This window comes from Osmerus mordax, chromosome 25 (genome assembly GCF_038355195.1).
Source record: "Osmerus mordax isolate fOsmMor3 chromosome 25, fOsmMor3.pri, whole genome shotgun sequence".
Classification (NCBI taxonomy): domain Eukaryota; kingdom Metazoa; phylum Chordata; class Actinopteri; order Osmeriformes; family Osmeridae; genus Osmerus; species Osmerus mordax.
Window position 1 is genome coordinate 1,839,554 of NC_090074.1, and position 25,389 is coordinate 1,864,942.

The 25,389-nt window shown below is 49.3% G+C and overlaps 2 protein-coding genes across 2 annotated transcripts; both read left to right on the forward strand.

Moving 5' to 3' along the window:
* The first annotated feature begins 8,165 nt into the window (after positions 1 to 8,165).
* Positions 8,166 to 11,299, forward strand: nsrp1 (nuclear speckle splicing regulatory protein 1). Its single transcript, XM_067229096.1, has 7 exons — positions 8,166 to 8,195; positions 8,707 to 8,794; positions 8,922 to 8,978; positions 9,171 to 9,299; positions 9,487 to 9,694; positions 9,836 to 9,938; positions 10,088 to 11,299. Exons 1-7 carry the CDS (start codon positions 8,176 to 8,178, stop codon positions 11,001 to 11,003), a joined length of 1,521 nt encoding a protein of 506 aa, XP_067085197.1. The 5' UTR covers positions 8,166 to 8,175; the 3' UTR covers positions 11,004 to 11,299.
* A 1,974-nt stretch (positions 11,300 to 13,273) lies between these two features.
* On the forward strand, positions 13,274 to 24,712 carry hunk (hormonally up-regulated Neu-associated kinase). The gene is given in 11 exon segments (XM_067228687.1): positions 13,274 to 13,461; positions 13,463 to 13,630; positions 17,188 to 17,215; positions 17,218 to 17,479; positions 18,373 to 18,428; positions 18,894 to 19,029; positions 19,154 to 19,281; positions 21,596 to 21,722; positions 21,966 to 22,134; positions 22,472 to 22,625; positions 23,779 to 24,712. Coding segments are annotated over 11 exon segments (2,031 nt in total). The 5' UTR covers positions 13,274 to 13,395; the 3' UTR covers positions 24,516 to 24,712.
* Positions 24,713 to 25,389: the final 677 nt, after the last annotated feature.

Sequence of the window (25,389 nt, forward strand, 5' to 3'; positions counted from 1 at the left end):
TGTCAGCCGCTCGCAACAGTGGCGCGATGTCAGAGGAGGCGTGGGCCAATCACGCGAGGGCGTCGCGATCCCACTCTGTATCACCATATCAGTCTCTCGACAAACACACAGGTTCAGCCGATGTGCACACACCCGGGCGAGGGTGCGGCTCAGAAGTTTACACAAGCTAGTGGGAGTTACAGTGCCTTGCAAAAGTATTCGGCCCCCTTGAATTTTTCGACCTTTTGCCACATTTCAGGCTTCAAACAAAGATATAAAAATTTATTTTTTTATGAAAAATCAACAATAAGTGGGACACATTCATGAAGTGGAACAAAATTTATTGGATATTTCAAAAAATCCAAAACTGCAAAATTGGGCGTGCTAAATTATTCGGCCCCCTTAACTTAATACTATGTAGCGCCACCTTTTGCTGCGATTACAGCTGTAAGTCGCTTGGGGTATGTCTCTATCAGTTGCGCACATCGAGAGACTGACATTTTTGTTTGAAGCCTGAAATGTGGCAAAAGGTCGAAAAATTAAATAATACAGAGGAATATGGTTTCCGCAGGGCTTTGGTTCAAGGTGCCTGTCTGAGCAGACTGCTCTGGGAGACGAGGGAGGGTTCAGCAGCTGCCAGGCAGGGCAGCAGGGGAGATGTGGGGGTCACATGACCTGGGGGACCTTTTACGTCTCTCCAAGAAACTCCCGGGAACAGCCTCTCCAGGAAACGTGTTGTTGTTGATTTCCGCACGCACACACACACGCACACACACACACACACACCGCAACTGGAGCCAAAGGTGTGCAACCTCCATGTGTGGAGGTGTGGTGGTGTTTCTCTGAGCTGTAGTCTGAAGGGAGGTGTTCACCACTCTGCCTGCCACCAGCCCCCTCCACCCTGTCCACCAGCCCCCTCCACCCTGTCCACCAGCCCCCCAGCTCCCTCCACTAGCCCCCCCCCAGCCCCCATCAACCCCATACCAAGTTCTTAAAAGAAACCTTCCAAGAGAACAACAAACGGTGCCCATCGTGAGGACAAACACACACCCAGCAGGAAGTATAACACAGCCTGCCCGGCAGCAGGACTGTTTACTGTTCAAGCGTGTTTGCTGTTTGGCATCGTTCTTTACTTCCTTGTGTTGCACAGGGTCTGTGTACGAGTATATACCCCCCCCCCCCCCACCCCCCCCCTGAAATACACATGTAGGCACGTCTGATGTGGGTGACATGTCGTGAACAACTATGCTTATGATCTACGAGGGGATCAGAGGAACAGGATCGAATCGGCTCGTCTGAAAAACGAAACATCATCTTTCACGAGTCTAAAACAGTTAAAGCAGCCGTCACGGACACAAAGGTTGATAACCTCTTTCTCCGTGTTCGATACGAACAGCAACATCTCCACTGGTGTTTTAGGCCTGTGCACACACACACACACCTACACACACACACACACCTACACACACACACACACACACACCTACACACACACACACACCTACACACACACACACGCTTGGCCCAGCGATGTGAATATAGATTTCACTCCCAGCTGCACAAATACAGACTGGTCTCTCTCTCTGTCTCTCCAAGCAACAGGACTGGTCTCTCTCTCTCTGTCTCTCCAAGCAACAGTGGAGCTCCACTGACCAAACTCTGACGCAAAACTCTTTGTCATGTGAGCTAAACAGATACAGGGTCTGCTCTCGAACTCCCCTGACCCAAATCCACCCCACTCTCCTCTGTGCTGCTGCCCCCTGGTGGATGGCCGTGGAGCTGCACCGGCACACAGCCCAATCCCCTGCAGGAGATCCAAGTTTACATTTACATTTAGTCATTTATCAGACGCTCTTATCCAGAGCGACTTACTGTAAGTACAGGGACATTCCCCCGAGGCAAGTAGGGTGAATTGCCTTGCCCAAGGACACAACGTCATTTTGCACAGCCTGAATCGAACCGGCATCCTTCTGATTAATAGCCCGATTCCCTAACCACTCAGCCATCTGACCCCCTGAAGTTAGTACTGAATCGATTCCACTCGCCCCACCGACTGGGCAGCTAAAAGCGTGTTTTCTGGAAGGCTGGCTGTGAGTTCCAGGACACAGAACAGCAACACGATGAGTGACACCTGTAACATTTGGCACCGCCAAATTCAACATGACTTCCTTGAGGGTTTAGGTTGGTTGAGGGGCAGTTCTATGGGCGTATGTGAAGCCCTCTGTGACATGCTTGCGTGTAAAAAGGGCTATACAAATCAATTTGATTTGATTTGATGACTTCCATCTAAAACAAAACAAACAACCGCATGCTGTAGCAGGAAGCACAGTCAGATTGCTGGGATGAAAGGGTTTGAAGTTCTGGTTGACCAAAACTGGAGAAACCAGCTCTCCAGTTGACTCTCTCACTTCCCAGCATGGGGAGAGAGAGGGGGGGGGGAGAGAGAGAGAGAGGAGGGGAGAGAGAGAGATAGAGAGAGCACGTTGCTGTGACGTCACAATGGCCCTGGGGCTGTTTTCAGTGTCACAATAGGCACAGGAAGGAAACACTGGAAGGAGCTGATGTCACTGTTGGGGATGCGTATTGTGACGTCATAATGGCCGAGGAGTTTTCAGTGATGTCACGAAAGGGATGATTACAGGGGGTGAAAGAGAGGAAGGGAGTGATTTGCCTACCTTCTTGGTTGAGATCGTCGGTCATCCTCTCCACTACCAGACTCCTGGAACAAGAGAGACAGCAACCATTACATGTCTATTAAAATGTAGCATTGAACAGAAATGCAAGACCGTGTGCAAACTGAAGCATGTGCACACACACGCTCTCTCTCTCTCTCTCTCTCTCACACACACACGTTGTAGCATCATGTGATAGAGGCTGCATGGAGGGCTTAGTGAAGGCCCTAACCACATTAGCAGTGGAGAGAGAGACAGGGAGGGAGAGAGAGGAGGAGAGAGAGGGGGAGGAGGGGAGAGAGAGAGAGAGAGAGAGAGAGAGAGAGAGAGAGAGGGGGGGGGGGGGGGGGGGGGAGAGAGAGAGGCCAGTCCACCCTAAACTCAGTACGCTCGTCCTCTCCAGGAAAATGACCTCAGCCTGCTTTTAAGGTGCGGCCCACGAGAAAAACATGCTCCCACTGACACACACACACACACACAACCTCTCCAAATATGTTTATAAAATTAGATTTATGGGTAAAAACACAAAAACGGCCAAGACCACCATTTGTGTCGAAGCTTAGTCTGCATGCTAGTGCCCAATCTGCAACTGAACTCAGTACTGTAACAGTAGAAAGGCTATGCTAAGTCTTAGACCTTGCGTCAGGTCTATATCCCTGGTCCTACCGGGTACTGGGGGAGACCTACAAAACACTGCCCTGGTGCATAATGGGTAAGTGGGTAGTTCAATCAGAAAGCTGTTTTCATAAGTGAGCGCTGAGCACTGATTTGAATTTGTTTTCCGGTTAGGTGATGAGCAGGAACACAGATTCCTCAGGTGGAAAGATTTACACAAATGCAAATACCAGTGGGGATGTTTTCCAGAGTTCATGGAAATGTGTTGGCACACACACACACACACACACCACTGCACACACACACACACACACACACACACACCACTGCACACACACACACACTAGGCCTGAGCAGGACGGGACAGCAGAGAGGGGGCAAGACGTGTGAGAGAGAGAGAGAGGGCAAGAGAGAGAGAGAGAGGGCAAGAGAGAGAGAGAGAGAGAGAGAGAGAGAGAGAGAGAGAGAGAGAGAGAGAGAGAGAGAGAGAGAGAGAGAGAGAGAGAGAGAGTGTGTAGCTATCAAAGGCCTCCATTGTCCAGCTCACACACACACACACCATGGACAGGTTCACCACAAGGTTCCAGAGAAGATGGGGGGGCGGGGGGCAGCAGCAACTCATGAGACACTGCGCACACACACACGCACACACACCACATGACACCAAGACACACGTGCTCACAAACACATGTGTGCACGCACACTAATCGCTGTCTGGATTCTACAGAGCGTTCTAGACTCTTGTGATCTCTGACATGAATGTCACTGACTTCCTAAACAGGTTTCTAGTTCAGGCAAGTTGCTTTGGGTTAACACAACCTCCCCCCCTTCCTCACCCCCTCCTGTGGTCATCATCCAGAGAGTGTCAGCTCAAAAGCCACAATGCTTCTACATTTACATTTAGTCATTTTAGCAGACGCTCTTATCCAGAGCGACTTACAGTAAGTACAGGGACATTCTCCCCGAGGCAAGTAGGGTGAAGTGCCTTAGCCCAAGGACACAACGTTATTTTGCACGACCGGGAATCAAACTGGCAACCTTTAGATTACTAGCCCGATTCCCTCACCGCTCAGCCACCTGACTCCCAACATGCTCTTCAACATGCTCTAAGGGGCAGTTTACACAACAACTTTTCAAATAAAAGGGCTGCTCGTTAACACCACAAAGGCGTTTTGGGGGGGGGGGCCTGAAAACAGGTTTCAAAGTGCAAGTTTTTTTTGTTTTGTTTTTACGACACCGTTGTCGTCTCCGTGTAAACATGCAGTAAAACACACGGATGTGGTATGCTATGAGTCCGTTTCTACACCGACCTACCAGATGACGTCGGATGCACATGCGACCCTAGGGGGTGATCTGGTGCAGGTGTGCATAAGCGGAGGAAGCTAGCCGGCATTTTTGTGATGCCTTTGAGGAACTCGCCCTCAAAACAACTAGTTATGACACTATAGTCTGCAGAGCGGACCTGACCCAGCACCTGGGGCTTTGGACTGTCGTAACCGTTCTTATGGGACATCCACCTGTTGACGTGTTTACAGCGTAGAATTAAGCTAAGGCTAATTAGCACTGAATGATATTAAAGTTGAAACTAAGAAAGTGAACAGTATCCGAGTCTGATCTATGATCAGGTTTTGCCTCCTAAATGATTTTATAGGGAGGGTCAGTGTCCTAGACATTCTCTTGTCGTCTGAAGTACAGAGGCCTAAATCTCTAAAGATCCTAAATGAGCTATAGGCTCACGTGAAGCCTGGAAGGTGCCTGAACCTGCTAGATTTGGCATTTGAACCGATGAAGCAAACCATAAGTAAACTTGAAAAACCTACAAAAAAGGCAAACTGACACATTACAGCCAGCATATAGTTGACGAGCTCATGACAACACACAGAGACCACAGTCCCCAAGACCGACACAGGAAGTGTGTAAGCATGCAGACATGCAGAAACACAATAGCGAAAGATACACCAAACCACCTCTACTGTAAGAGGAACGTATTATTATCTGTCTTCCCTGATATGTTGCAAAACGGTGAACCGCCAATTGGTCGGCGGTTCTATCTAGCTGCGATGTAGTTTAGCCAACGGAACAAACCCCCCCCAAAAGGCATTAGTATATAACCTAACAGCATTCATTCGTGTCATGAGGGGGCACAAGGCACTCATTACAAGCGGAAGAGCAGGAAAGGTGGCTTCTTGTCGAGACTACAAAATGAAATGCTGATCGGGGACACCAAGAAATTGTTCCAAACGTTTTTGAACGATTAGCTACAACAATTTTGCATGGCGTTCTAGCCTGCTCAGAGCACGGCAGTTTGAAGACCCATAAAGATTAAATGTGTTAATATGTTACCTACACTGGGCCAGACCAAGGGACTGAATAGAATATGTCCGGACTGGCTAGTGTGTCACATATTTCAAAAGTGTGTCATTTATTTAACTGAGGCGCAACGAAGTCAAATCAGGTATATTCAGGAATGACAAAAATAAAATAATCGTGTTGATTTCAACCTTTGATCCCGTCTGATCTAGCTGCAACGTACGTGCAGAGCACGATTGCTACAAATGCTTGCGAAACCTTACAGTAACAATGTAACAGTTCTGGTTAATATTGGAACCTTGTAACCTACTGTATTCAAAATGAAAATACATTATACGCATGCGCACAAGTACAAAGGCAAGGCACTTATGGACAGTCGGCAAAAACGGCGGAAATCAACCCAAACCTTCGAGATAGATTCGGGGTTGGGGGAGAACAGCGGTGCTTACCGAAACGCAGGGACTGGAGGATGTGCTCGGGGTCGGCGAACGCTGTACGGTAACCAGCGCCATTCAGCGACCGGGAAAAGGATACCTGAGAGAAAGCGACAACGGCGAGACGGTCATTATTGTTTCTGGACAAAACAGCTGAACCGGGCTGGTCTCTCCCGCAGCCAGTCTGATACTCCCCGGCTGTTTCCTCGGTACGGACGTTGTGCGCCTGCGCAACAACCGCAATCTGTCAATTTGGATTAACCCCGTCTGCGCTGGTAAGAAACAATTAAAACTGCTTTCAGTCAACTCCCTGAAGTCACTGTTTCTTTGTTTCGATTCGAATAGGATTAAGAATTGATTCACTACAATGTATTATTTCATGATGGGAGAAAAAGTAAAATATACATGCATGGAAGATATAAATTAGCAGTGAATAAATCACCCTTTTTGGGAATAAGAATGACGTCATTTTACACTTTTTTAATTCTTGTGTGACTCATGATTTCGGTTCGTAGCGAGCATATTTGTGACTGGGAGAATGTGTTTCAAACTGTTCAGACTGCCTGTCTGAGCCTGTGCGTAACCATACTTTAACCACTCACTGCCCTGCAGGAAATGTACATAGATCCCAAACTTGCAACACCTTCTACTGCACAAACACGTCAGAATGGACGGAAGGGTGTCATCATCCATCATCATCATTCCTCACGTGCCATTTCCGCTTTTCAAGGCTGACATAAGGATATATTTGGAAACCTTACAAGGAATTTCAAGTCGTAAAGCTATGGATCAGAACTATGGATATTTACAAATAAATACATTTCTTAGTTTTTATATGGACCTTTCTCTGTTCGAATATATTAGGCTACTTGATTTGAACATGTATCTCATATTTTAATTGGTTATAGAATTTTTTTTGTGAAACAGTTTGTATTTCTCGAAATGTTGTAGCCTATGTATGTTTTTGGAAATGTTATTTCTTTTTAAACGTGACGTTTCCACTTCAGTTCTTACATTTCCTTCAGTGGCGCTGCCAGGTGTCATTAAAGGCCGTTTTATATATTTGCTTTTTTCAGTGAGTGATTAAACTGACGCATAGATAGGCCTACCTATTAAGCAACCAAAGAGGACACTATTGCAAATAATTGAGTGTCCCTTTTCGTGCGGATACTTGTATAGCCTACACTATGGACTGTAAATGAACACATACACACACACACACTGGAGTGTCATATTTCAGTAGCAATGACTCGCTGTTTTTCATGAACACTCTCTCCCCATCTCTCCCTCTCTCTCTCTCTCTCTCTCTCTCTCTCTCACTCACTCACTCACAAACACACACACACAAACTGCTTAGCAACCTACGACGATACAACCAACACAACACAAATGCCACTGGACATAACAGGAGGCAAACATCCTTGTATCCTTGTCATTCCGTCTATTTGTGTCCCAATCACCCCCCCCCCCCCCCCCCCCCCCCCGTCTCCATCCCTTCATACGGACAGAACCAGTCTCTATCTCTGACTCAGGGGATTAGCAGTGAGGGTAGACGAGATGAGATTGAGATTACGACAGGGATAATGGTGTTTGGATTACGAGTAACATAGAGAAGACAACACGGGTCCAAATCTGCAGCTTTAATCACAGGTGAACTATGAGCTCTCTGATCTGATTTGAGAAGAAAACTGAGCAAATAAGGTAAAAAGAGTCGAATGATAGTGTGCGGCAGAGGACTGTCGTATTTATTAACCATTGCAGTAATAAAACTGGTTGGACAGACCAAAGTCCAACAATGACTATTAATTCATGTCTACGGCTGCATGATAGCGTCAAATTCCAGTGGGTTCTTCCCTACAGCGAAGCAGGGGGTTGAATTCCCAGATGAGAAAAGGAAATCCGTTTTAGGATTATTAAAGCCTTTTCCAGTACAATGTCGCCACCTAGTGGTAGATTTCCATTGTTCGTTTTAGTTACATTAGTGACTATCAAGATTTGAAGAAGACAATGGTAGCAAATCAGTGACATAATGTTTAAAATTTTGGCGTTGAATACTTAATATTGGAATTTATTATGGGGTCTGACGATTTGTTTCCCGAATCAAATTAATGTTAGCTCTGCTATTAACGAATCTAACGTGACAGGTCACAGTTCATTCAAGCAAGATGGCGGTCCCTGGGAAACAGTAAGTAGCTAGCTAGATAAGTAAATGTTGTTTCTCTGTGAACGCTTATCTGTTTTGGCTTTTATCACAAGTGTGTTGTTGTGTTTGCCCAACTATTTACGACCACGACGCTGCATCTCACCGGCAGCTAGCCTATGTTTACTCTTTGCCGAGGTAGATAGCTAGCCGAGCTAGCTTTAGACTAGAGCTACATGCAGACTTAAAGTTAGCTAGCTACTTCACTAGTTTAACTCAACAGGCAGTGTAAGTAGATGTACTTGCGGAACGGTGAATGCCAATATGTACTAGAGACTTGACTTATCACGTAGACCTTACGTTACTTGTCTTTAGCGTGCCAAGATAGGATTGCCTTTGCTAGTTAGGTATCTTACTAGCTACAGTATATTGGCCACATAATCTAAATAATCGAAAGGTTAAGCAGGCTCCAAATTTAGTATAATAGGAAAGGGCTGTGGTCTTTGGCGCTAAATCAAACGTCAACAGTAATTCTCAAGATGCGCTGTCTTCCTAGGTATGGGCTGATTTTATCCCAGAAGGGGGCATCAAAAACAGCTGCCATCCCAAGACCTTCTATCTTTGGCGATGATTCAGATGAGGAAGTAGGTGTATGGTTTACTTTGAAGCCAGTTCGAATATTCATTACAACCGTATTTAGTGCATGCGGCCAATCGGGCCAACTCATTGACAGGAATCTGTTTTGTCTTGCAAAACTCTTCTTCTCTCCAGACTACGGTGGGGGAGAGTCTGCTGAAGGAAGCAGCGAAGAAGAAAATGATGAAGCAGGTGAGAGAAGAAGAAAAGACTCCAGAATGGAGGGGTGGTGCATCGTGTATCGGTCGATGACGGTGACATTAGAATGATGCTGTTTTTTTTTTAGGGAGGTCAGGACCTGGATTACTGGTAGAAACTAGACAGTTGTGCTCAATGACTGCTAGACTAACACCTTCTTGTGTGTGTGTGTGCGTGTGTGTGCAGACTCGTCTGGAGATGCACAAAGCGTTGGAGCAGGACAGCACCGTGTACGACTATGACGGGGTGTATGAAGACATGCAGAAACAAAGACTGGAAAGCAGCAAGAAAATTCTGGGAGGAGCAGACAAGAAGGTACTGGAGAGACCCTGAGCCAACACACACACACACACATACACACTTACACGCACACACTTACACACACTTACACACTTACACACACATCTCTTTTGACCTCTTCTCACCCTCCTTTATCTCTTTCACCGTGTCATCCCTCCATCCCCTCTCTCCCCGTGTCTCTCTGATGTCTCTCTGTCCATAGCCCAAGTACATAAACCAGCTGATCCGGGCGGTGGAGGAGAGGAAGAAGGAGCAGGAGCGCAGGGACGAGAGGAAGATCCAGAAGGAGAGGGAGGCGGAGGGGGAGAAGTTTGCCGACAAGGAGGCGTACGTGACGTCGGCGTACCGGCAGAAGCTGCAGGAGAGGAAGGAGGAGGAGGAGAGGGAGAAGAGGCTGGCTCAGATGGAGGGTGAGACACTGAGTAGAGGCTGGAGAGGCTGGCTCAGATGGAGGGTGAGACACTGAGGCACTCGCCGTGTCTGTGCGAGTTACGGGTGTGCGGAGGGGGATCTCCGTTAATACTGTTACCTGTTTGTGTGTGTGTGACCAGCTGCTCTGGATGTGAAGAAGCAGAAGGATCTGAGTGGCTTCTACAGACACCTGCTGAACCAAACTGTAGGAGAAGAAGCCATCCCGGACGGCTCGTCGCAAAAGTCAGTCCTCCTTACACACACACACACACATGTTACACACACACACACATCACATACATCGATGGGTGTTAACTTTGTCTCCCTCTCATATCTCTCCTCCTCTCTGACTCACCCCTTCCATCTTCTGTTCTTCTCTTTCTTTCCGACAGGCATCCGACTCCCCAAGCTGTCCAGATCAAAGAGGAGCCCTCCGCCCCTCCCTCCCCCCCCTCCGGCGACCACGGCCCCGGTTCCCACAGCGACAGCGAGGAAGGGCCTGTCCAGAAGGCCGGCTTCAGCAAGCCCGCCCAGGGCGCCGCCGCCCACTCCAAACGCCAATACAGACAGAGGTCTCCCTCGTCGGGGAGCGGAGAAGAGAGGGAGAAGGGGCGAGAGAGGGAGAGGAAGAGCCACCGGGACAGAGAGAGAGAACGGGGGAAGGAGCGGGAGAGAGACAGAGAGGACGACAGGCACGGCCGGCGGAGAGAGGAGAAGGACAGGGCGAGGGATCGAGAGAGAGACCGGGACGAGGGGAGGGGGAGGAGGGAGAAGAAGAGGGAGGAGAGACACGGGAGGAGAGACAGGAGCCCGAGGGACAGGAGCCCGAGGGACAGGAGCCCGAGGGACAGGGAGAGGGAAAGGGGGAGGAACACGGAGAAGGAGAGGAGGAGGGACTTGAGCGTGGACAAGGGAGGAGAGAAGGAGAAGAGAGAGAGGAAGGAGGGAGAGAGCGAGGACAAGGGAGGAGAGAAGGAGAAGAGAGAGAGGAAGGAGGGAGAGAGCGAGGACAAGGGAGGAGAGAAGGAGAAGAGAGAGAGGAAGGAGGGAGAGAAGGAGACAGAACAGCCAGCAGGGAAGGAGGCGGTCGGGGAAGACAAGAAAGAGAAAGCGGAGGGAGACGCGGGGGAGGAGGGAGGGAAAGAGAGGGAGGAGGGAGGGAAAGAGAGGGAGGAGGAGGAGGCTAAAGTGAACAAGTTTGCGAAGCGCAGCAGTGACCAGACGGTGGGCTCGGCCAGAGAGAGGTACCTGGCCAGGCAGGTGGCCCGCGAGGCCACTAAGGCCTACATCGAGAAGGAGGAGGACTGACCTGACACGCCCTGCTCGTATGAACTGAGCCGCGAGCCAGGCCCACGCGTGTGCAACGACATGGAGAGCTTCGACTCCGATTTACTGCAAAGGAGGAAGTGACATGGGTTTGTGCGGTTAAATAATGTGGTGTGTGTGTGTGTGAGAGAGAGAATGAGGGAGTAGTTAAGAGGGTGCTTGAGGGCAAGTTACACCTCACCAAGTTTTGTTTGTGAATATTTCTGTCATAGAAATGTTTTTATTATGATGTTTATAAAACTACTCACTGTTTTCTTGTGCTAATAACAAAATAAAATGCAGAGAAAAGTTTATGCAGCTCCTTCTTTTGGCCACAAGGTGGCGATGCTGTTTATGTATTGGGTTTTGCCCTCAAGTTCAACCTGAAAACGCATTTAGTTCAGAGATGTATGGTGTCCTGTGGTAGTAGAGCAGAATGGGGAGACTACCATATGACGTTAAATGCATGCTTCTCATATTATTCGAAAGTAGGCTACACTTAATATGTAATATATACTAAATTGGAATTCCGAAATGGTGATGTTGGCTAAAATTGTGAAACCAATAAAAAATAAGATTCAACATATAGTGCAAGAAGAACGCTTATGTTAGGGGCAATTACGTGCAGGTCAAGTCCCCTGACGGCAGGTCTATGTCTCGTGGTTTATTAAGGTTATTATAAGGTAATTAGTATATTAAGGTGTTGTTGGACGGGCTACAGAAAAGGACTGGAGTTTAAAAGGTGTTGTAGTGCTAAATAATACCAATAGATGGTGTCACAATGTCATTTTCAAACACCCACCCCCCGTCGAATGTCTGGTCTCGTAAGACGATGTCTAGACCGCATGGTCTAATAAACAAAGCAATAGCTCAATGAACAGCATGGCTTTTTATGAACACAATAAGTACCCTACATTCACCCTGCAGCCTTATGAACTGTCACCCTCTTTTTATTAGATAAAACGCGTGGAATTGCATGTTGGATGCCCCCCAAGTTTAAATGCTTTATCTCGTTGCAGGACTCTTTAAAACAACACTTTCTCTCTTTCTCCACGAGCGCAGTTGGAAGGTTAAATGTCAAGCAACAGTTTGGAATGCTTTCATTAAAACACATTAACCGAAATGGCTAGCCTGAAACTGATGTATGTCACTGTCAAACGAGGTGTTATTGAAAACGGCATGACATTCCTGTTAATATTACTAGGCCTATGTATTGACAGGAATGATGTATTTTCGATATTGATGAAAATATGGGAACGAAATATACAAAACCAAGTAAATAGCCTAACTGCTTTCTGGCCCATCCCAAATCTGATGCAACAGCCCACCCTTACGCATTTGGAATACATTTATGTCTCCGTTGTAAGGAGTGAAAACTGTGAATTGCCGATTTCGCTGTGAACACATGAGTTACTGACCTACAAATTAACAGGCTAAAGATATTGTCAAATTAATAAAAGCCTAAAGCTGGCCTGTAAGATTTGACAGGTGTGTGTCTGATTGCATTGTCCCTGCTCCATCCACGCGCCGAATGGTCCTCTCATACGGGCTTCAAGAGGCACGCTGCCAACACGCACCAAATCTAATGATCATAACCAACGAATCAATCGTCAGTTGTGTCTACAGCCAACTTGATCAAAAATCACTGACAATAAACATCAACCTTATACAGACACGTTCTTCTTAACAACCCAGGCAGCGCTCGTGAGGTGAGGTCTTTGTTACGATCGTGAGCGAGGAGCGCAGCGTGGTCTGTGGGCGTGGTTTGGGTCCCAGGGAAGTTGAGTTGATTTTGCATAGCTCCCGCCGCCGGTGCTGATAGGATTAGAACTCATCCTGGATACTGAGGGCAGAGCTTCATCTCATAAACAAGAACCGCCCCTCGAGACGACCGGGAAAGTCGCTTCAAACCGAGCAGCACGCTGTAGACGCAACAGACGATCTGGGTCCACCTGTAGGGAACAACCGCTGTCAGAGCTATCTCTTACAACACTTTCGTTTCCTTCTCACAGGATTTAAGGATAGTGAACTCAACAGCAGTTATATTTAACGTTCATTAAATATTTCAAGAGTGGATTTTTGGATGTTTGTAGACTACTATTTCAAAGCCTACAAGCAATGCACTTAATTTCCACTTTTTTGATATAACTTGTCTCAGACGTTGAAGGAAAGTGCTGAGTGCAGTTACTTAATGCTGGATGAACAGGTGGCGCGAGCCTCCGGTTTACCCCGTCAAGTATTTATCATTAGAGAGGGGCAGGATACCAGCAGAAAGGACTTACTTCAAATGTCCGTTACTTAGACAGCTGACCGAATTCAAGCTTTCAGTGAGGGCAGTAGCCGGTGACCAAACTTCTTATTCCGTGAAAGCAGAAAGGAGTTTGACATAGGCAGCATGCCAGCCGCCGACAGCGACATGGTGATAGACAGTCCCCGGTTATACGGGGTGAAAGAATCCTCTTACCGGGAATGAAAACATCATTCCGGCGTCCCTCGGCAGCCCTGCCGCGGACATTCTCCGGAACTTTTATCACACCAAGAGGGTCGGGAACTATCTTATCGGAAGGAAACTGGGAGAAGGATCATTCGCTAAAGTTCGAGAAGGTCTTCACGCAAAGACAGGAGAGAAGGTGAGATTCAGATATACATATTATTGGGATACTTTGTAAACATCAATATAATTGCCAATTAACGGTGTTGATTATAGAACTTGATCATATAACTCGGTATACAGTAAACCAAAACAACATAGGCTATATTACTATATTGTCACATTTAAATACATTTGAGTAAATTAAATTTAACATATATAACTGTTTGGCTGTTTTTACGTTTTCACAAGTTTATTTACATTATGGGTTAGGTTTGTTTACGTTATGGTGCCAGCGCGTCTATATTCGGTGGATAATGCTTGTTGAACTATACCTACATGTCTGTAGGCTATTAGAACAACAAAACTATTCAATGGTTTCCTACGGCGAGTCAATCAGTTCCCACCCCGTACAAAGTGATGCACAGCCGGGAAACCATGCTGTTTCTGTCGCAGACTCATGTCTCCAGGTGTGGATGGCAACCCCGAACAGTGGGACGCCCACAACCAAGCTCCTATAAGTCAATATTTATTGTAGCCAGCGCCTGTGTGTGTGTGCCATGTCTGCCTGTGGGCTCTGGCGTTCACTGTTGCTGTTCCGAGGCAGAGTGTGCTTTCTGCTGGCAAACGGTGATCTCACTTCTGCTGTGTGTGTGTGTGGGTGTGTGTGTGTGTGTGTGTGAGGAGGGCTAACAGTTCAGCCAATGAGAGTGCTAAGTGGGTACTTGCATATGAAATCATGACTTTGATCAATGGTCTCTTTCTCATTGGATTCTGGGAGCACAGGGCTTTGATCCGGGCTATCACTGGCCACTGGCTGGCTTTGTCTCATTCGGTCTTATTTGTTTGAGGAACAGCCAAATTATTTGCATATTTCAAAGAAAAAAATACACAAAAAAAACAAACAATTGGCCCTGTTTATATGTGTGTTAGTACGACCTCCTTGATGTGTGTGTGTGTGACCTGAAATACCTATTTAGCATATTCAGGATTAGCTCAGCTTTGCCTCCCTGTACCCCCCTCCCCTCTGTTGCCGTGGCGAGGAAAGAAACCCCTTCTCTCCTCCTCTCACCCCTCTTTCTCTTTGTGTGGATGATGCAAACCTTGGCAATCCCACCCAGCATGCTGAGAGCAGCAGCACCACAAGGTACTGTAGACACCACCAGGAGGGGAGGGGAGGGAGAGGGAGGGAGAACATGGTGTAGGGAGAGAGGGAGAGAGAGGGGGGAAGGAGAGAGAGGGAGAACATGATGTAGGGAGAGAGGGAGAGAGAGGGGGGGAGGGAGAGAGAAGGAGGGAGGGAGGAAAAGACGGAGAGAGGGAGGGAGGAAGAAACGGAGAGAGGGGAGGGAGGAGAATCAGGGAGGTAAGAGAAAAGGAGATGGAGGGAGGGATTGAAGGAGGTAGACAGCAAGAGAGGGAGAAAGAAAGAGAATGAGGGATGGAGGAGAGAGTGACAAAGGCAGGGGGAGAGAGAGAGATAGAGAGAGAGAGAGAGAGAGAGAGAGAGAGAGAGGAAGGGAGTTCATTCAGCCGTGGTGTTGTGGGGGGGGGTGGAGAATGAGAGGCGATATCGAGGGGAGTGTATAACGATGTACAGTGTGTGTGTGTGTCTGGAGGGTTGTAGAATGTTAGAATGTAGAAGGATGTACAGTGTGATGGGGGGGGGGGAACAGGGAGTTGGGGGGAGCAGGGTGGGGCCGTGCTGACGTGGGAAAGACAGCAGTGAGGGCATGTGTTGGGGGGGTGGGGCAGGGTGCACATGCATGCAAGTTATTTGTTTGGGGGGAGGGGGGGGGGTGCATAGAGGTCATACAGTCCTGGTTAAGCCAGAGGGCGATGGGGGTGATGTGTGTGTGTGTGTGGAGGGGGGGTAGCACATGCTGCATGGACGCGCTCCAGTAATGTATGTAACCCACTTTCTCTCCGTACCCCCTTTGTCTGCCTTGTCTGGGTGTGTGTGTGTGTGTGTGGGGGGGGGGGGGGTCCTTCACAAGCCCTCAGGCGCTGCCCGCCCCCTCCCCCCCCCTCCCCCCCCACACCCTGCCCCCCTCTCCATATAGCCTACTGTACATTCACTACCCATCCATCCCAGTCTCACACACACACACACACACACACAGCTCCCCCTCATCCACACTGCGGGCCATAAACAACACTTACACATTGTGACGGCTCAGCACAAACACCTCCAGCAGAGTCCAGTGGCTATCAGACGGGAATGGAGATGATGGAGGGAGGTGTGCAGGGGGGGTTGGGGGGGGAGAAGGAAATAGACCCCCCATTCTCCTCCCCCTCCCTCCCATTCTTCTACCCTCTGTGTTTCAGTAATGGATGAGCTGATTGGGTCTGTGTGTGGCGTGTGACGGCTCCAGTGTTGCCGAGGTGATTTGTGAGCCGTGGGGAGTAACCTCTCGAGCTAAAGGCTGAACAGGAAAGAAGGACCTGTGTGTGTGTGTCTGTGTGTGTGTGTTAGAAAGAGGATTCCTGTATTAACGGAAATGTACTGGATACCGTGTGTGACTAACACAGCCCCGGTAGAGCGGAGTGGAGAGACAGAGGAGAAGGGTGATGTCATCCCTCTGGCCGTCACTCTGAGATCCTCTCTCTGCTCCCTCTCTCTGCTCCTCTCTCTGCTCCCCTCTGCTCCTCTCTCTACTCCTCTCTCTGCTCCTCTCTCTGCTCCTCTCTCTGCTCCTCTGTGCTCCTCTCTCTGCTCTCTCTCTGCTCCTCTCTCTGCTCCCTCTGCTCCTCTCTCTACTCCTCTCTCTGCTCCTCTCTCTGCTCCTCTCTCTGCTCCTCTGTGCTCCTCTCTCTGCTCCTCTCTCTGCTCCTCTCTCTGCTCCCCCTCTCTGCTCCTCTCTGCTCCTCTCTCTGCTCCCCTCTGCTCCTCTCTCTGCTCCTCTCTCTGCTCCTCTTTCTGCTCCTCTGTGCTCCTCTCTCTGCTCCTCTCTCTGCTCTTCTCTCTGCTCTTCTCTCTGCTCCTCTCTGCTCCTCTCTCCGCTCCCTGCTGGACTGGAAGGGGACAGGCTGAAACTGGCCCTCATTTAGTTGGCCTGGGCCCTTGGTGCGTGTGTCACTTCGCCAAATGGGGGACATTCACATGAACTAGCCATTTGGCCGTCCCGTATCACAAGGGTGTGAGAGGGAGAGAGAGAACGTTTGCTTTTCTCTCAGTTTATGGTGCTCCAGTAACCACACACACCCGTGGGGCCCCAGTGTCAACAGATAGTGTTGGGGTCGTCGATGGCAGCTGGCTGGGAGCCGAGTACTCTAGGATCACGTGTTAGACTGGAGACCTGAAGCCTCTCACCTGTTCCTCCAGTCCGGCCTGTTTCTCTCCCTCTCTCTCTCTCTCTCTCTCTCTCTCTCTCTCTCTCTCTCTCTCTCCTCTCTCTCTCTCTCTCCCCCTCTCTCTCTCTCTCTCTCTCTGCATATTTCTGCTCTGAACCACATCACAGGCCTGTTCTCCATGGGTATAGTTGTTAAAGATATCAAATCTCCAAGAGTTCAGATGTCAAACTCCTGCTGTCTTTCCCAGACTGATGGATTTCTCTCCTCTCCTCCTTTCCTCCCTCCTATCCCCTCCTCCCCCAGGTGGCGGTGAAGGTGATAGACAAGCGCAAGGCAAGAAGGACTCGTACGTGACCAAGAACCTGCGTCGTGAGGGCCACATCCAGCAGATGATCCGCCACCCCAACATCACCCAGCTGCTGGACATCCTGGAGACGGAGAACAGCTACTACCTGGTGATGGAGCTGTGCCCGGGGGGGAACCTGATGAACCGCATCTACGACCAGAAGCGCCCTGGACGAGAGGGAGACCAGAAGTACGTCCGGCAGCTGGTCATGGCGGTGGAGCACCTGCACAGAGCAGGGGTGGTGCACAGGTGAGCAGGGGGGGGGGGGGGGGGGGGGGGGGGTGCACAGGTGAGGGGGGGGGGAGAAATAAGCAGAAAGAGAGAGAAGGAGAGAGAGAGGGAGGGAGACACACAAGCACGTGTGTGAGTGTACGTACACACACATGGAGACACACACACATAAACGTGGCCTAAAAATACACACAGCACACACACACACACAGACACAACCTTCTGCTATCAGTTAGAATCAGTCAGGAAGTCAGACAAAGGATTGACATATGCCATCTGCAGTCTAAGGGTTAATCAAGTATTATACCGTCTGGTGGGTTAAAAACGCACTTTAGCCCTGTTACTACAGTCATCCTCTTTTTCCAAAACAGACTTTAAACCCTGTTGTGGACATGAAATCTGTAAATAAAAGCATTTACTCAGTGGAGTAGGGTCATTCTTAGTGCTACAGTGGGACAGTTGAGGAAGGATTAATAGTTTAAAAACAGTGTGTATTAGTAAGTATTAATAACGGAAGTGATTCTTTATATGACTGGATTGTACTAATGCAGGCTTACTCTTTTTGGGGGCTTATCACTTTTTTTGGCTTTTAAGATTACAATATATAATCATTGTAATATGTTCATTTTCTTATCTCTCCCCGGTGAAGGAATTTAATCCTATTCAACAAACAAAGATTTAATGTGGGCCCCCAAAGGTGGGATGGAACTAATTCATGAGCAGAGATTTATTTTATACCAAAAGAACGATAAAAAAAAAAAACATTCCCATTCATGGGAGCTGGTCTCACACTCTCAGCACAGAACTGTAGAAGCACATCCTGTTTCTACAGCCTGAGGGTTGTGTGTCTGTCTGTGTGTGTGTTTTTGTCTGTTTTCTATTTGTGTTGACATCTTGTGTCTTTTTTCCAGAGATCTGAAGATTGAAAACCTTCTGTTGGATGAGCAGGACAACATAAAGCTCATAGGTAACGAGATGATCTGTGTGTTATCAATGTGTGTGTGTGTGTGTGAATGAGTGAGTGAGTGAGTGAGTGAGTGAGTGAGTGAGTGAGTGAGAGAGAGAGAGAGAGAGAGAGAGAGAGACTCAAGGACTCAAACACTAAACAGAAGATATGGGCTCAGCTATCGAACAGTAGCAGGGTTGTGTGTGCGTGGGGTGTTCTGTTGTTTCACATGTGGTGAGGCTGACGAAGCAATTAAGTATACAGTTAAAACCTAACGATCTCTCACCTTAGTGTGAGTGTGTGTGTGTGAGTGTGCATCTACCAACATGTAGAAACTGGTCCCTTTTGTGACCGTCAACATGAACAAATTCCATTGCATTCAGAACACTCACTCATCAATCCCTCTCTCCCACTCTCCCCCCCCCTCTCCCCCACCCACTCTCCCCCTCCTCTCCCCCTCCCCCCCCCCCTCTCTCCGTCCCTCAGATTTTGGGCTGAGTAACTGTGCAGGCATCCTGGGTTATTCCGACCCCTTCAGCACCCAGTGTGGCAGCCCGGCCTACGCCGCCCCAGAGCTGCTGTCCAGGAAGAAGTACGGGCCCAAGGTGGACGTGTGGTCCATGTAAGTACCACACACACACACACACACTGCCTGGACTGTGACCTCTCCTAACAGCACACGCATGAAGTTCATCCTGCAATGTGTATCTAAAGTGTGTGTGTGTGTGTGTGTGTTGCGTCTGCAGTGGAGTGAACATGTATGCCATGCTGACCGGCACCTTGCCCTTCACTGTGGAGCCCTTCAGCCTGAGAGCTCTCCACCAGAAGATGGTGGACAAGGAAATGAACCCTCTCCCTCCGTCTCTCTCAACAGGTACACACACACATTTAGTCATTTACATTTAGTCATTTACATTTAGTCATTTACATTTAGTCATTTAGCACACACACACACACACAGAGACACGCCTGTAACCTACATACTTCATAGGGAACAGATACCATGAAGTACACACTGTACAGACGTGTGCTGTTGAACATAGTTCAGTCACACGCAGGGACATGTACGAACAAAAGAGCCAATCAGCCAGCCGAGATAAGCAGCACTCCTCTGGGCTGTATGAGCCTGTGAGTCCTCTCCTCCCCCCAGCCAAACGCTATATACATCAGGAAGAGAAGCGGCAACCTCCTTAACCCTTGTGTTATCTTCGGGTCATTCTGACCCATCAGTCATTGTGACCCACCGTCGTATTGCGACAACTTTACAGCGTACAAAAACAAAGTGAAGCATTTTCTTTTAACCGTCGGGCTGTCTCAGACCCCTCACATCGCGAAGGTTAAAAGAAAATGCTTTTTATTTGTTTTTGTATTGGGGTAAAGTTTTTGTATTGGGGTAAAATTGGGTAAACACAACGATGGTTCGTTGTGAACCTTTGGGTCATGTGACCCGAAGGCTCACAAGGGTTAAAGGAATCTTGCTGCTGTGAGACTGAGACCTGGTGTGTGTGGGTGTGTGTGTGTGTGTGGGTGTGTGTGTGTGTGGGTGTGTGGGTGTGTGATCGATGTGCCTTCTGTAAACACCTCTCATGTCCTGCCATCCATAAACTGAGGTTTGAAGACACATGTCACGCAATGGGAACACAAAGACACCAGTGGCAAGAGATTAGCGATAACATTTTTGTAACCTTTCATTAAACGTGACACGACTGCATACTTTAAACTAGGATCTTATATGCAAATGAGCATGCGAGCGCAGGAGTGTGGGAGTTGTAACCGCGTGCGCTTTTATCCCTCCGCCAGCCCGCCCTAGCGCAGGCTCCATACCCAACTCAACCTGCTTTTTACGACAGGTTGACATTCACTGTTCCTCCTGTCAAATGTTAATTGGCCTCGAGATTTGCATTCTAGCATTCCTCTTGCGGCCTCTACACAATCCATACTGAGTTGTGTTTCTTGGCAGGGTGTTTCGCAAACTTAACTGAACACCTGTCACGGAGCCTGTTGATTCCCGCCCTCCACCCCCCACACGCTCCTAACCTTCGTTCACCGGGCAGAGCAGGGCAGAGCGAGGCACAGCAGGCCAGAGCGGGTCAGAGCGAGGCAGAGCGGGTCAGAGCGGGTCAAAGCGGGTCAGAGCAAGGCAGAGCGGGTCAAAGCGAGGCAGAGCGGGACACAGACCTGAACACCGCTTCCTGTGTCCGTCCACATTAATCCAGTCTGTAATCCATCGGATTTCATTAATTCACGCCGGCCAACGTAGTCACCGTGCGTTACGCAACGCGGGGAAGGGAAGAGCGTTCCAAAAGAACACGGGGTACACAGGTGGATGTAACCACGGCAACACTCCCCCCTCTCCCTCTCTCCCCCTCTGCCACCAGCCCAGCCCTCTACCACAACACAACTCATCATCTTATCGCCCACCGTCATCGACAGCTCGAGTGACGTCCGTGTTTGTTTAGGCGTCGCATTTCCCACTAATGCCAAGCTGTCTTAGCTTGGTTATGTAAGAGCTTCTTAACCCCGACTCACAGCTCCGCCCTGCCATGCCACTTTACATAACGAGACATGAGAGGGGTAGAGGGAGAGAGGGGAGAGAGGGGACGAGAGGGGAGGGGAGAAGAGGGGAGAGAGGGTAGAGGAGGGGAGGGGAGGGGAGAGGAGAGGGGGGAAGGATGAGCAGTTGTGAGTCAGTTGGTTCCTGGCACTGACATCAGCCTGAGAGAAAGAGAGAGAGGGGAGAAAAAGTTCCCTCCACGGTCTCAGACAGAGAGACAGACAGAGGAACAGACAGACAGACAGACAGGCAGACAGACAGAGGGACAGACAGGCAGACAGACAGAGGAACAGACAGACAGGCAGACAGAGGGACAGACAGGCAGACAGACAGAGGAACAGACAGACAGACGAACAGGCAGACAGAGGGACAGACAGACAGGCAGACAGACAGACAAACAGGGACAGAGAGGCTTCCTGTTCTCTAGTCAGCTGATGGTCAGTTGAACCCATACAGGAAGTGACCATGTGAATATACCCACCTACTTCCTGCTCCTCCCACTGAGCTACATCACACCTGGGGCAGCTTGTTCATGTGCCTGTTGGATAGAGAACCCACATGGCTCTGGACAGAGGGATTTAACTCTGTCTCTCTCTCCTCCTGTCTGTCTCTGTCTCTCTCTCTGAACGAACAGCTGCTATCTGTCTTCTGAAGAAGCTTCTGGAACCGGACCCGGCCAAAAGACCGAACATCCACCAGGTGATGGCTGACTCCTGGCTTCAGCTGGCCAACACACACACAGGAGCCCCTTACCTCAACAGGTGAGAACACACACACACACACACTAACGTGCACAGACACCCCCTCCACACACACACACACACACTAACGTGCACAGACACCCCCTCCACACACACACACACACACACACACACACACACACACACACACACTAACGTGCACAGACACCCCCTCCACACACACACACACACTAACATGCACAGACACCCCCTCCACACACACACACACAGCCTCCAGACTCACGGCGTCTCTCCTGGCCGCAGAATCCACATCGAGGAGATCAACCACATGGTCCTCCTCCACATGACTGAGAGGATGGCGTACAAGCACAGCGAGGTGCTGAGCGCCGTGCTCACCAACCGCGCCTGCCACACCCTGGCCGTCTACTTCCTGCTCAACAACAAGATGAAGAGGCTCTCCAAGGAGTACAGGGTAAGGACACACACACTAACACACACACTAATACATTTACATTTTACATTTAGTCATTTAGCAGACGCTCTTATCCAGAGTGACTTACAGTAAGTACAGGGACATTCCCCCCGAGGCAAGTAGGTGAAGTGCCTTGCCCAAGGACACAACGTCATTTTGACGGCCACGAATCGAACCAGCAACCTTCTGATTACGAGCCCAATTCCCTAACCGCTCAGCCACCTGACTCCCCTTTCACAACACACACACTGACACACACACACTGACACACCAACGTGTATATAGTTAGGGTTAGTAGGTGCTTTTGTTGACCGTGCTGTCTCCCCCTGACCTCCAGGAGATGCAGTACCAGGAGAAGAAGAGCGACCGGAGCGAGTACTTCCAGACCCAGTGGAGGAAGCATGTGGACAAGGTCACCATCCCCCCGAAGCAGACCCCTGTCTACCTGGCCGTCAGCAAGGGCCCCAGCAAGGAGAAGAAACACAGGACCGGTGAGTCGCACGCTGATGATGTCACTCAGGACCGAGACAGAAAGTGCAGAGGATCGACGCCTCTCTCTATCTCTCTCTCTCTCCCCTCCTCACTCTGCTTACGCTGAAACACACCTGCTCTGGATGGAAACACACACATACACACACATTTACATTTAGTCATTTAGCAGACGCTCTTATCCAGAGCGACTTACAGTAAGTACAGGGACATTCCCCCCGAGGCATGTAAGGAGAAGTGCCTTGCCCAAGGACACGTCATTTGACACGGCCGGGAATCGAACTGGCAACCTTCAGATTACTAGCCCGATTCCCTAACCGCTCAGCCACCTGACTCCCACATGAAATTGCTCCCCTGGCAGGGTGGGTTAGGTGATGAATGCCTCTTACACTATTTGCCGTTACATAACGTGGGCTGCACATCACACACTTTATCTACTTAACACATATACATTATGAATATCAATTATGCTATTATTATTTGTATCTGGCCAATGCTAACACAAAGCACCTATGCTCTACATGCAGGCTAGCCCCTTTCCTTTCTCACTTAGCTGTTTTCGGTGTATTTTTGGACACAAAGCAAAAGCTGTGTCATCTTAGCACAATGTTACGTATTCTAAAACTAAAATATCTCCCATGCATCTTGTGCGATAATCTGTTTGTGTGTTGATATGTGTGTGAAAAGTGAGCAAATAAAAAATTCTCACAGTGCCATTTCATAATAATACCTTTTGGGTCACCGCGCCTGAAATAGAGAAGAATGTAGGAAAGCGAGGGAGGGAGGAAGAGATGAAGTTTCCAGTCAGAGAGAACCCCCTCGAATGATAGGATTGTTCTCTGTGCGATATCCTGGGGATAAGATGTCACATGTTGATTGTATTCCACAGAATGGATAATACCACACAATGCTATTGCAGACATGGAGCAGAGTTCCCAGTGTGTGTGAGAGGTGATACAGACTAAAATGTTTTTGGGCGGTTGACAATACCTCATTGACTGACTGAAATGATTTGTGTGTGTGTGTGCTGCAGTCAATAGTCCACAGCTACAGCGTGTGTTCGTCGACAGAGAAGTTTCTAGAACTGCTTCGGTTTCTTCTTCGGTCAGAGAGCAGTCGAGGTTAACCTTATCTCCTTCTCGTTCCCCTGCCCAGGTATACTGAGAGCCATGACAGGCGGCCATCGAAACTCCCCTCTGGCGCCCTCCGGCACCGTGGCGTCCTCCTCCATGGAGTATCTGGAGATCCACCCCCTCTTCCCCCACGCCAAACCCATCCGGCGCCTGGGCACCCTCCAGCCGGCCAACACCAGCCCCGAGCACTCCATCCCCGCCCCCCCGGCCCCTTCGCCCATCGGCATGCACTCCTACGACTCCCTGGCCAAAGCCGACCCCGTCGAGGACACCCCGTCCTCCCCCTGGTACAAGCTGACCAACGGCACCTTCTCTCCCCCCCGCCACGTTTCCGCCTTCCACCCGGACTCGTCCTACCTGAAAAAGGCCACCATCCCCAGCCCGCCGGTCCTCATCGTCAACCCCCAGCCCAAGAAGAGCTCCTCCACCTCGGACTGGTCCGACACCAGCGGGAGCCCCCCCAGCTGCGTGGGCAGCCCCTCGGGAGGCCTGTCCGCATTCAGCCCCCCCAAGTCCGCCTTCAGCCCCCTGAACCCAATGTCGGCGTTCAGCCCTCCATCCAGCGGGGGCGGCAGTGAGCCGGACAGCCCTCAGCACCGCAGCAAGTTCCCCTACATGGGCATCGGCCAGATCCTGAAGAAGAAGGTGCAGCCGTTCACGTTCAGGGCGGAGCAGGCGGTGGAGGAGGTGGTGTCCCCGCCCCCGTACCCCATGCAGACGCTGCTGTGCGCTTCAGGGGCCTTAAAGACGCTCTGCTGAGGCATGATGGGGAAAAAAAAAGAAACAAAAAAAAAAACCGTAGCGTTCACGTTCACTCCCTCAGAGGAGTGGTCTTCCTGAGTGGCCTTGCGAACTTTGACCTCTCTCCTCTAACGAACAAGTTACCGTCACAACACTTGACACACACAAGTCACCTCTAAGTTTATACTGACAATTTAAAACAAAAAAAACTACAAAGAAACGTACAAAAAAAAAGACTGCATTTATATCAACAAAAGCCTTGATTTTGATTGATTGGATGTTTCCTCTGCCCCTGCTGTCTGTGATTGGATGTTTCCTCTGCCCCTGCCCCATGTCTCTGTCTGTGATTGGATGTTTCCTCTGCCCCTGCCCCGTGTCTCTGTCTGCGAGGTGACCGGCTGAGTGACATTGAGATGATGAGATTGAACACGCTCCACCGAGCGGGCTTGTAAAGACCCTACACACACACACACACACACAGCGATTTAACCTACCAATGCCCTAGAAACAGCATTGAGACAGTGTCCCAAACAGGGCTTAAGGTACAACACACACACAGACACACACACACACTGACTACATTGTAATATAGAATCTCTCTTTCGTAAAGTTGCTGTCTTCTTATGAACTAATTAAGAGATTTGCACTAGACTGCTCTTGGTTGAGAACACTTATCTAAGGAACTCTCTTCCACGGAACTCGCTTCTAAGGAACTGTTCTACTCTTTCCCTGTGATGCAATCTGACCACGTACCAAACATGCAACAGTTTATGACTTCCACATAATCTCTGTCACGTCTCTACAGCAACAGGCTGACTAATGCGGAGGTTTTATTTTTGAACATTTCTCTCACAGTCACAGCTGGGTAATTCCAGTCCCTGTCGGTCTGGCT

Bases quoted from the DNA above. Each gene is read 5' to 3' on its own strand.
- nsrp1 (XM_067229096.1), top strand. From the start codon at position 8,176: ATGGCGGTCCCTGGGAAACA. The intron at 8,795-8,921 runs GTAGGTGTATGG...TCTTCTCTCCAG, and splicing joins GCGATGATTCAGATGAGGAA to ACTACGGTGGGGGAGAGTCT. The intron at 9,695-9,835 runs GTGAGACACTGA...GTGTGTGACCAG, and splicing joins GAGGCTGGCTCAGATGGAGG to CTGCTCTGGATGTGAAGAAG.